The sequence below is a fragment of the Papio anubis genome, chromosome X (genome assembly GCF_008728515.1).
Source record: "Papio anubis isolate 15944 chromosome X, Panubis1.0, whole genome shotgun sequence".
NCBI classification, from domain to species: Eukaryota; Metazoa; Chordata; class Mammalia; order Primates; family Cercopithecidae; genus Papio; species Papio anubis.
In genome coordinates, this window is record NC_044996.1 from 80437660 (window position 1) to 80449926 (window position 12267).

Sequence of the window (12267 nt, forward strand, 5' to 3'; positions counted from 1 at the left end):
AGAAGGAAACTGGGAAAGAGGATGGAATTAGGGGCTATGTCCAGAGGAAAGGGGCCAGGGTCATCGTGCAACCCAACAGGTGGACTGTGGGACATCAGCTTGTAGGGGATGCTGAGTTTGGAGGGAATAAGGAGATAGTTCTCCAGGTGTGTGGGGAAGGGGCTCTCACCGAGGTGCCCAGGGAATGTGTGCCACTGTCTGGGGCATGAGAAATTTCCCAATCATTTCTTGTCTCTTCAGAGGGAGTTGTCATTTTTAATCTTTTCAAAATCAGAGGAAGGAGGTATTACATTAAATCCCAATAAAGCTGTTATTAGACAACGAAAAAGACAAGAACCACAACAACAACAACAGGGCAGAATGGCTCAGCGGCTGGCTCTGCAGCCCAGAAGTGTAGTGGTTCCTCATTTGCAGCTTCAGCTACTCAAGTAACTACTTCTTTTGCCCTATTCCTTTCTTAATCAGTAAAAACCCAAGGCCAGCTCATCCTGGGGGAGGTCAGAGGTTGCAGGAGAAAGAACTTGACAAACACACGAGCCACCTCTTCATTTACTGTAAAATCCTGTTTAATGTGTAACATTTCAGGCAGAGAGAGGCCTTGGGGACTAGAGGAAGAGGCGGCCCTGACCAACCCCCGCTCCAACTTATCTGCCTGCTTCTCCCTCCCTAACTCCCTCACCCCAGACACCTCCTCCTTTTCCTTGTGGCCAGCAAGCACTGTTCCTCCTTTACTAGTGCTCGCCACCCTCCCTTCTCCACCCACATGTCCACAGTACCCCCGCCCTCCGCTCCACTTACCCACATCCCTCCCAGCTGATGTGACTCCAGAAACAGGGTATCTGACAGCACAGGGTTAAGATTAGTTTCATAATTGGAGACGCTGTCGGAGCATCCCATCTCTTGTCCCCAATGGTCCCAGAGAGAGGGAGAGGGAAGAGGGAAGGGTGCAGGCAACAAGGGCAGCCCACACTCCCAGTAACCTTGAGCACTGGCATAGGGGGCCTCCAACTCCCCACCCCTCCAGCTCCTCAAATGGAAGGCCCTGGGAGGAAGGGAAGTAGCCAGGGAAGGAAGGTTTTGATCGAGTAATCCCCAGCAGGCAGAGGCCTGTGCACCGGCAGGGGAGAAGGAGGGGCTCGCCCAGGGCAGGGTCGGGGGCGGGATGGGAGGTTGCCTGGTATGTGGCATCAGCAGGCCGAGCAGCGGTCGCTCTTCTCAGCCAGCCCAGCCCCGGTGCCAGGGCTGCGGCGCAGTATGTCTTTCAGGGAACCATCCTGCTCGCTCAGCAGCTTGTTGATCTCATTCTGCTTGTATTCAGGTGAGAGGCGGTGGCCGAAGCCCGAGCCCTTGCGGGAGGGTGGATTGGAGCGGCGCTGGGCTCGGCGGGCACAGGCCCGGATGATGAGGTACACCACCTCGGCCACATTGAGGATGATGCAGATGCCGGAGGCGGCTAGCATGAAGACGGTGAAGACGGTTTTCTCAGTGGGGCGGGACACGAAGCAGTCCACTGTGTTGGGGCAGGGGTAGACGTCGCACTTGACCAGCCGCACCATGGCATAGCCAGGGTAGAGCAGATAAAAGACATACATGAAGACGGCCTCGAACAATAGCCGGAACACCACGCTGATGACATAGGTCCACCACAGTGTCCCTGAGATGTGGACTTTGTGCCTCTTCACCTCCTCCAGGTGTAGGGGGTCCCCATGGCCCTCAAGCCGTAGCATTTTCTTCTCTATGTGTTGCTGGTGAGCCACGTGCATGGCCACGAGGAGAGCTGGGGTGGAAACTAGGATGAGCTGCAGGGACCACAGCCGCACATGGGAGATGGGGAAGAACTGGTCATAGCAGACGCTGTTGCAGCCAGGCTGGAGTGTGTTGCAGATGAAAGAAGACTTCTCATCACCCCACACACTCTCTGCAGCCACCACCAGCACCATAATTCTGAAGATGAAGATGACCGAGAGCCATACTCGTCCAATGGCAGTAGAATGCCGGTTCACGCCACTGAGCAAGGTGTACAAACCTGTCCAGTTCATCCTGCCTCATTCACACCTGCAAAACACCAGCCATGAAGCAAGCTGTCAGAAAGCTGGGGTGGAAAGTCGGGCGCCATAGCACTGCCTGCGCACTCCCCCCACCCAACTCTTCCAAGAGCCAGTAGCAGGAAAGGAAGGATGGTCATGACTTTCCTCGTCACCCCATCCCCTTGCCAGCTTCTCCTCCTCCTCACTCACTTGACTTGACCTCCCTGAGCCCCATCCCCCTTCTTTGCTTTCATCCAACATTCTTTTCTCGCCAGCCCCTTTCTTTGCCAAGCCCGTCTTGTTCCGATATCAGCCATCCCCTATGGCTCCCTGTTCCCTAGCTCCTTAACTCCAGACCTGGGGCAAACTCAACAAAGCCCTCTTACCTTGGGGAGCGCCTATCCCTGAGGCCACCCAGACAGGTCCCCTATGGTCTCATGTCTGTGCAGGGGGAGTGGTCCCTGGGCTCCGCGCCTGCGTCCCAATTCATCACCGCCCGGTGCTGGGGAGTCATATGCTGCTTTATACCCAGTGTCTGCACAATGAGACCTTTGTGGGGCTCTGAACAACGCCCTTTAGAATTCAGATCAAACGCCCTGACTTCCGCCCACCCTACACACAGAGCACTTGTGTCCCAGCGCCGGACACCCAGCCTGCACCCACCTGTTCTGTGCCCGCCCGGTCCATCGCCGCACCCGCCCCATAGCCCCACCAGAAGAATGGCCACGCGGGGGAGGGAGATAAAACTCAGGCAGGTGGATGTGAAGAGGGGACCTCAGGGGACCCGGAGGCTCTGGGCTGAGGCCCTTCCCCATGGCCCCATCAGAAGTTTAAGGTCAGCAGGATTTTCCCTGAGGCTTAGATCCCCTCCGGAATATGGAGAGGAAACAGAGCTCATTTATCAAGCCAGGAACTGTGCTGAGTGTTGTTCCACACCTTTTTTCTTTCGACCCATTTAGGAAGCCTGTTATCCCATTTTCCAGATGAAGAAGCTGAAGCTCAGGTAAGTAACTCCTCAAGGTCACACTGTTACAAAGCGGTAGTATAAGTAGGATGAAACAATGTATCTGAGACAGAAGTCTTTCTACAGCAGGCTCCTTGTGCTTCTGCAGACAGTGTCCGTAGAAAGCAAAGGCTAACCATTAAAAACAACAACAACAACAACAAAAAAGGCCCGGCGCAGTGGCTCACGCCTGTAATCCCAGCACTTTGGGAGGCCGAGGCGGACGGATCACAAGATCAGGAAATCAAGACCATCCTGGCTAACAAGGTGAAACCCTGTCTCTACTGAAAATACAAAAAATTAGCCGGACGTGATGGGACGAGCCTGTAGTCCCAGCTACTCGGGAGGCTGAGGCAGGAGAATCACTTGAACCCAGGAGGCCGAGGTTGCAGTGAGCCAAGATTGCACCACTGAACTCCAGCCTGGGCGACAGAGTGAGTGAGACTCTATCACAAAAACAAACAAACAAAAAAGCAAAGGCGAATGTTAACCATAAAGGCACAAGAAGTATGGAAGCTGTCAATCCGTGAGCACATTCCAACTCCAGTGTCATGGAGCAAACCCTGGCCGTCTCTCTTTGAGTTTCAGGAAAGGGAACTCATGCAGGGGGTGGTCAAGTGGGCACACGGTGAGCATAAGCCAGAAGGAGAAAGCAAAAGGTCACTGAGCAGGCCGGGTGCCGTGGCACACGCCTGTAATCCCAGCACTTTGGGAGTCTGTGGCGGGTGGATCATTTGAGGTCAGGAGTTCGAGACCAGCCTGGCCAACATGGTGAAACCCCGTCTCTACTAAAAATACAAAAATTAGCCGGGCGTGGTGGTATACACCTGTAATCCCAGCTACTCAGGAGGCTGAGGCAGGAGAATTGCTTGAACCTGGGCGGCGGAGGTTGCAGTGAGCCAAGATCATGCCATTGTACTCCAGCTTGGGTGACAGAGCATGATTCCATCTCAAAAAAAAAAAAAAAAAAAAGTCACTGAGCAAACAGAGGGTCAGGAGATAGGCTGTGACTCTTACCTATAGTCACATAGCTTTAGGTTTGGATTCTGGTTCTTCACTTGATGTGACCTTGGGCTAGCTACTAAACTTCTCCGAGCCTGCTTGTTCATCTATAAATGAGGTTAATACCCAGGGTTATTGTGAGATTCAACGAGACAATCTGCAAAAGTTCTTAGCCCGGCTCCAGGATCATAGTTGGTGACCAAAGGGGTTAAGAATCTTCTCAGGGGCCGGGCACAGAGGCTCACATCTGTAATCCCAGCACTTTGGGAGGTTGAAGTGGGCAGGTCACTTGAGGTCCGGAGTTTGAGACCACCCTGGCCAACATAGTGAAACTCCATCTCTACTGAAAATACAAAAATTTAGCTGCGTGTGGTGGTGCATGCCTGTAATCCCAGCTGCTAGGTGGGAGAATCACTGGAACCCCGGAGACGGAGGTTGCCGTGAGCCAAGATTGCACCACTGCACTCCAGTCTGGGCGACAGAGCAAGACTCCATCTCAAAAAAAAAAAAAAAATTCTTCTCGGGAAGAGAAAACAAAGTTGCCTTGGGGGAGTAAATGGTCTGCCAAACCCAAGATCTCTCCTTTTTCTCCCTAATGCTGTGGGGTTTTTTTTTTTTGTTTTTTTTTTTTAAGAGGATGGGAACAAGGTCTGGCTATATCACCCAGGCTAGAGTGCAGTGGCACAATCACTGCTCACTGCAGCCTTGACCTCCTGGGCTCCAGCGATCCTCCCACCTCAGCCTCTCAATTAGCTGGGACCACAGGTATGTGTCACCATGCCCAGCGAATTTTTCTTTTTTTTTTTTGTAGAGGTCGGGGGCTCGCTATGTTGCCCAGGCTGGTCTTGAACTCCTGGGCTCAAGCAATCTTCCCACTTTTGCCTCCCAAAGTGTTGGGATTACAGGCGTGAGCGACCTTGAGCAGCCCCCGATGCTGTTGTTGACCTATAGGGTCTGTCTGAGACCAGCCCCCAACCCCAAGTGCATATTGTAACCTCGTGGTTTCAGGAGCTTGCCAGTTGCTCTAGGGAGGAAATTCTCCTCCATCCCTTAGGCAGGCTAAGAAGGCTTCTCCCATCTCTTGCCACTTCTGCCATTAAGTTGCAAGGAGATCATACTAGCAGCAGGAAACTGAATGTGAGGAGGACACGCAGGGCTGGACCATAGGAGATGCAGTGATCCCTGGAGTAATTTCCTGACCCCAATGCATGCTCCACAGCAGAGCAAGTGGTTGTGGAAGAAGCCTCATATTCAGCCCTGGATGGTCCTCTATGCTGTAGAGGAAAGGGGTGGGGTAACAGCAACTGCGAAAGTTGGGAAATGGGATGAAAGAATCAGGGGAAAGAAGGACAGTCCACAGGACATAGATTACTTCTCAGAACAAGGTTTCTTCATCTAACTAACTAAATAAATAGCCTTAGTGAGTTCATGTCATGTGCCAACCAGCATGGGGAAGCAGGGATATGGGTGCCCTTTCTCCCAAGCCTAGGAATCTACATGCAAAGCTGTTGCACTAGGCATCACAGCTAGCCATAAAGAAATGCTTCAGAGGCTGGGCACGGTGGCTCATGCCTTTAATCCCAATGCTTTGGGAGGCCAAGGTGGGCAGATCACGAGGTCAGCAGATCGAGGCCAACATGGTGAAACCCCGACTCTACTAAAATTAGAAAAATTAGCTGGGCATGGTGGCACGCACCTGTAATCCCAGCTACTCGGGAGGCTGAGGCAGGAGAATCGCTTGAACCCAGGAGGCGAAGATTGCAGTGAGCCGAGATTGCACCACTGCACTCCAGCCTGCAGAGCCAGAGTGAGACTCCGTCAAAAAAAAAAAAAAAAAAAAAAAAAAAAAAAAGAAGAAAAGAAAAAGAAATGCTTCCAGGCAGTGAGATGCTACACCTAGAACAGGTAGCCAGAGAATTATTAATAACTGGCTGGGTGCAGGGGCTCACGCCTGCAATCCCAGCACTTTGGGAGGCTTAGGTGGGCAGATCACTGAGGGATTTGAGTCCAGCCTGACCAACATGGTGAAACCCCATCTCTACTAAAAATTAGCTGATGTGGTGCATGGCACCTGTAATCCTGCAGCTACCCAGGAGGCTGAGGCAGGAGAATTGTTTAACCCAAGAGGCAGAGGTTGCAGGAGTGGAGATCCTGCCACTGAACTCCAGCCTGGGGAAAAGAGTGAGACTCTGGTTCTGGGAAACAAAACAAAACAAAAACCCAGGCCAGGTGCAGTGGCTCACGCCTGGAATCCCAGCACTTTGGGAGGCTGGAGGTGGGCATCGTTTGAGCCCAGGAGCTTGAGACCATCATGGCAATATAGCAAGACCCCGCCTCTATTGTATTTAAAAAAGAAAAGCTCAAGGTGGCTCACTTCTGAATCCCAAGTGGGAGGCTGAGGCGTGGTGGAAACGAGGTCAGAGATAGAAACCATCCTGGCTAACATGGTGAAACCCCGCCTCTACTAAAATACAAAATTAGCCGGGCGTGGTGGCAGGTGCCTGTAGTCCCAGCTATTTGGGAGGCTGAGGCAGGAGAATGGCGTGAACCCAGGAGGCGGAGCCATGAGCAGATTGTGCCACTGCACTCCACCTCAGACAGAGCATTCCACAAAAAAAAAAAAAAAAATAGAAAAAGAAAACAAAAAAAAAAGGCCAGGCATGCGGCTCACGCTTTGTAATCCCAGCATCTCTTTGGGAGGCAGAGATCAGGATTTCCTGAGGTCAGGAGTCTCGGGAGACTACCTGGACCAACATGGTGAAACTGCCTCTACTAAAAATACAAAAATTAGCCGGGCAAGATGCCTGTAGTTCCAGCTACCTACAGGAGGCTGAGTCAGGAGAATCACTTGAACCCGAGGCAGATGTTGTAGTGAGCCGAGATCATGCCACTGCACTCCAGCCTGGGTGACAGAACAGGACTCTGTCTCTAAAAAAAAAAAAAGAATAAAATAAAACAACAACAACAACAATGATGATAATAATAATAATAATAAAAAGAATAACCTGGGCTGTCTTCTTTTTTTTTTTGAGATGAGCCCACCTGTCACTCAGGCTGGAACATGCGGCGTGATCTCGGCTCACACTGCAAGCTCCACCTCCCGGTTCACCATTCTTCTGCCTCACCCTGAGTAGCTGGGACTACAGCATGCAGCCGTTCACTCTACCTCAGCTTTCTTTTTTTTTTTTTTTTTGTATTTTAGTAGAGACAGGGTTTCACCATGTTAGCCAGGATGGTCTCGACACTCGACCTCGTGATCCACCTGCCTCGATCAAAGTGCTGGGATTAGGCGTGAGTGCCACTGCACCTGGTCATTCCCTGGCCAGGGCTATTCCCAGGGCACACAGGAGACCCTTGTCTCTTAAAAAAAAAAAAAAGGAGGCTGGAGGTGGGAGTATCGCTTGAGTCCAGAGTTCAAGACCAGCCATAGGCAACATAGTGAGACCTCATTCTACAAAAAGAAACACAAAATTATCCAGGCATGGTGGCTGGTGCCATTCACCATAGTCCTAGCTACCAGAGGCTGAGGCAGGAGGATCTCTTTGAGTCCAGGAGGTCGCAGGCTGCAGTGAGCTCTCCACTGTGCTAACTGCATTCCAGCTCATCCTTGTGCAAATAATAATACAAGACTCTCCCAACATTGTGCAGAGATGACATTTAAAAAATTATTGAGGCACCTGTTATATGCCAGGCTCCTGCACATGCACTTCGCTAATCCTCAAAAAAATTTTTGAGGTAGTTTTGATTCTATCCTGTGTCACAGATGATAAACTGAGGCAAAGAAAAGTGAAAGGACTTATCTAAGAGTCACATAGTCAGTTAAGGATAGAGTTGGAATCTGAGCCAGATCAAGCTGACTCCAGAACACACACTGGTTTTTTTTTTTGAGAGCGAAGCCCGCTTCTGTCACCCAGTCCGGAGTGCGCGCCGACCTCGGCCAGGCCTCGGCCTCCCGGTTCACGTCATTCTCCTGCCTCACCTCCTGAGTAGCTAGGACTACAGGCTCGCCACCACACCTGGCTAATTTTTGTATTTTAGTAGAGACAGGGTTTCACCAAGTGTTAGCCAGGATGGTCTCGACCTCCTGACCTCGTGATCCTACCACCTTGGCCTCCCAAAGTGCTGGACTACAGGTGTGAGCCACTGCGCCTGGCCACACACTTTTTTTTTTTTTTTTTGAGACGGGGTCTCCACTCTGTAGCCTGCTGAAGTGCAGTGGCACATCTCGCTCACTGCAGCCTCAGCCTCCCCGGTTCACATGTGATTCTCACAGAGCACATACTTTTTCCCAAGCTCTAGTTGGCTACAAGTATAACTTTACTTTCTGTGGGTATTTTTTAAGAACAGGGAGATTAAAAAAAAAAAAAAGAAGGAACAGGGAGGGAGATTCGAAACTGCTATGTCCTATTTTCTTTTTAGGCCCCTCCTCCTTTTTTCCACACTGATTAACTCTTTTCTTTTTTCTTTCTTTCTTTTCTTTTTCTTTTTGAGATGAGTCTTGCTCTGTTACCCTAGGCTGGAGTGCAGGCATCCTGCCTCACTGCAACCTCCGCCTCCCCAGGGTTCATTCTCCTTGCCCTCAGCCTCCCCGAGTAGCTGGGATTACAGGTGCGGTCACCATGTTCACACTTTTAGATGAGAAATGGGCCCCATCATATTGTGGCTGGTCTTGAAGTCCTGACCTTGTTAATCCTGCTGCCTCAGCCTCCCAAAGTGCTGGAATTACAGGCGGAGCCACTGTGCCTGGCCCAGCTCTTTTTTTTCTAAGGTACTTTTGTTGTAGCAATTGACAACTCTTTCCCTCTCCTTCTGTCCCAGGATTTTTTGCTGCCTCTTGATTTGGTCTGCTTTTCCCTTTCCTTACCTTTCTTGGGCTGCTTTCTCAAACTGCAAAGCAAACCTTAGCTGTTCTCTTTTTTCTGCCCTTCAGGGGTGTGCCACAGACATCCTGGCCACCCCTGAGTTTCTAGGTTCTTGTAACTCTCCGCCTCTTTTCTTCTTGAGGCTTCTGGGACATAGCCAGTAGCTCCCTGTGGGGCCTCTAAGGACCCTTGTCTGGGTGCTGTGATCTCAATTTTTGCTGTTCCCTGTGGAAGGAGAACTGATCCCTATGTCAACATCAATGCCTCAAGGATTTCATTCTAAAAACATCCAGGGGAGTGACCTGATTTTGAAATCCAAACTGTTTTTGTGACTTTGGGTTAAAGTCCAGGTATTGATATCCTCGGTGTTGCTGCAGGTGTGTTTTGCTCTCATGTTTAATTAGACAGGACTTCTCTGGCCTTGTCAGGCTCTGGCCCTAATTTAGATTTGGCCAAATTTAGATTTGCCCTAGCACTCAAGCACAGTGCAAAATCAGGTGATCTCACTTAGTCCTTACAACAGTCCTGTAATATTATCCCCATTTTTCAGACAAGGAAGTTGAGGCTCAGAGACGTTAAGTAATTTGCCTCAACGGCAATTGCACTGCTGCTAAATGGTAGAATCAAGTTCCAAGTTTATTTTCTTACCTCAAAGTATTTGTATATAGTGCTGCTTATGGCGGCCTCTCTTCCTTTAAGGAGTTTGCATTCTAACTGAGACCAGGCCTACTATTCAAAAACCTATACACTTTCCTGCGTATGCTGGCACGTACACACACAAACACACACGCGCGCGCGTGCACACACATTCGTCTAGTCTGTCTCTGTCTCTCTCTGTTTCTGCCCTCATCTCCTCCCTATCCTTCCAACTACAGGAAAATCCTTGTGATGTGGGGTTTGGGGAAGAGGGACGGGCTGGGATGGATGGGGTTACATTCAGCCTGCGACTCCATGCTCCCTCCCCCATTTCACAGGCAGTCACTCGTCAGGAAGGGACATGGGGTTTTCTTTGAGATTTACTTAGGAATTTCTGGCTGCCTTCATCAGTTTGGTGTGGCTAAGGCCAAACTCCTCCAGCTCTCTTCCCCTTCCCCTGCTTCTCTCTCTTGCCTCCGTCCTGTGGTTCTACAGTATCTCAGTCACTGGACTTAGCCTCTCTACCCTGCCATACGTATTCCGTGGCCAGGCTTGGGTCAGGTCCAGTCTAGCTCATTCCAATTTGTTCTTTCCCCCTCTCTGCTGCAGTCTTTTCGGAGAGCTTCTGCTCATGCCAGCTCCCTTCCCCATTGTTTGGACGCTACTCCCTTACTCTTCCATCACCCACCTGATTTCCTGTTGCTCTCTGCTTGGGTTATTATAACAGCTGCCATTTATGGAGTGCCCCCTGTGTGTATAGTCACAGACTCTCACGCGCACAACAACCCTGTGAGCCAGGAGCTATTGTCTGCAACTCACAAGTGAGGCAATGAAGGTTAACAGAAGCTGAGTAACTTACTACACAGGTGGTAAGCAAGTGCTGCGAGTAGGAAAGAGTAGGAATCGTATTGGCCCCTCACCCAAGCCTGGGTCCCTTTTCCATTGCCAGGCTGCATTCTAATCTATACTTCTCTCCATTAAAACCCCTCTTGTCTGTATTCTCCTCTCCTCATCTCGTTTTCTAAGTTTACACATTCTGCTGTGCCATTCCCAACAGCTGCAAAACTTTCAAACAGCTGGGGAACACCTCTCCTTTAGATCTCCAAACCGGCCGGGCACGGTGGCTCACACCTGTAATCCCAGCACTTTGGGAGGCCGAAGCGGGCAGATCACCTGAGTTGGGGAGTTTGAGACCAGCCTGACCAACATGGAGAAACCCTGTCTCTACTAAAGATATGAAATTAGCCAGGCATGGTGGGGCATGCCTGTCATCCCAGCTACTCGGGAGGCTCAGGCAGGAGAATCGCTTGAACCTAGGAGGCGGAGGTTGCGGTGAGCCAAGATTGCGCCATTGCGCCTCAGCTTGGGCAACAAGAGTGAAACTCTGTCTCAAAAAAAAAAAAAAAAAAAAGAAAAAAAAAATCTCCAAACCATCAGTTACTCCAAGTTCAGCTTGAGTCTGTCTGCCTCCTTCCAGAAAGTGGAAACACACGCTCCCAAATCCTTGGCCCTGTTGGCTAGCCCTCTGCAGCCCGCTGAACACGCTTTATTCATCCACTCGCAGCACCGTGTTGGGTGCATGCCTGCTTTGCCTTGTAATCAAGGAAGGAAAACAGCACCTGGCAGTGCCCAACATTCCCACTAAACCCTAACCCTGTGCGGCAGGAAATGTCTCAGAGAGACAAACTTGGCCACCTTGCACCTAGGGGTCCCTCAAGTCTTCCTGCGAATCTGACCCTATGGAAATAAGGGGAATCTTTGGCTGAAGGAAAAAAGTGAGAGGAGAAGCAACACCGAACTTGGAAAGAGGCTGCAGAGAGAGGCTAAGCAAGCCTGGCACCTGGTAGGAGGGGCCTCACCCCAGCTTCAGAAGGAACCATGGAAGGGACCTAAGTGACTGAAGGCGGAGGTCAATAGAAGGCAAGACCCGGCCCCTATTTCCGGCCCCCTGTGCCACATCAGCCCTCCCTGGCCCACCTCCCTCAGCCCCCAGTCTCCTCACCTCCCTGTCACTGCCACACCTGGCTGCTGCTGCCCTTTCCCAGAGAATGTCTGCAGGTGTGTCTGCCCTATGCCACCAGGTACTGTCAGCCCAGCCCAGGGGAGGGACAACGAGCTCAGGGCCAGAGCCAGAAATGGCCCACAGCCCAAGAGGAACCAGACAAACATTAACCAGCCCCACCTCCTCCCACATACAGTCATTAAACACGATTGATCCTCTGAGCGCCCTATGAGTTTGGAGAGACAGATCACATAGCCTGGAGTCACTGCCTTGTCCCAGAGGAAGAGAGGCATCATTGTCACCCACCCATGTTTAGTCTCTCTGGGAGACTGAGCTGGACCTGTGCTCCTCAGCATCCCTCAGGCTTCCCCCATGCCCTAGCCTTAGGTAGATCCACAGTGCAGGCAAGCTGCAGAGATGGATCCTGTACAGGCTGCCATCCTGGTCAACTCTTCTAGCTCCCAGCCTCTGAAACTATATGACAGGGCTGGGTATGGTGGCTCATGCCTGTAATCCCAGCACTTTGGCCAAGGCAGGAGGATCACTTGAAGCCAGGAGTTTGAGACCAGCCTGGGTAACATAGTAAGACCCCATCTCTACAAAAAGTATAAATAAATAAACACATTATATGACAACGGGGAGGAAAAAGCCATGGGTGATGCCTGCTGGCACCTGAGGTCAAGATGGGAGCTGGCAGTGCTTCCCACCATATGGCAGTACCAGGGTGCCCTTCAG

General features: G+C 51.0%; 1 protein-coding gene across 2 annotated transcripts; it reads right to left on the reverse strand.

Annotated features, from left to right (window-relative positions):
* Positions 1–544: 544 nt before the first annotated feature.
* Positions 545–11635, reverse strand: GJB1 (gap junction protein beta 1). 2 transcript variants are annotated; one of them, XM_003918994.4, is made up of 2 exons: positions 11533–11635; positions 545–2055 (listed from the first exon to the last, which is right to left on the reverse strand). In XM_003918994.4, exon 2 carries the CDS (start codon positions 2037–2039, stop codon positions 1188–1190), a length of 852 nt encoding a protein of 283 aa, XP_003919043.1. In that variant the 5' UTR covers positions 2040–2055; positions 11533–11635; the 3' UTR covers positions 545–1187. The 2 variants fall into 2 exon arrangements, with proteins under 2 accessions (XP_003919043.1, XP_003919042.1); XM_003918993.5 differs by lacking the exon at positions 11533–11635 and adding an exon at positions 2414–2557.
* Between the last annotated feature and the right edge of the window lie 632 nt (positions 11636–12267).

What these genes read in the sequence shown, in the direction of transcription:
- GJB1 (XM_003918994.4), bottom strand. Translation starts at nt 2,039, where the DNA reads ATGAACTGGACAGGTTTGTACACCTTGCTCAGTGGCGTGAACCGGCAT.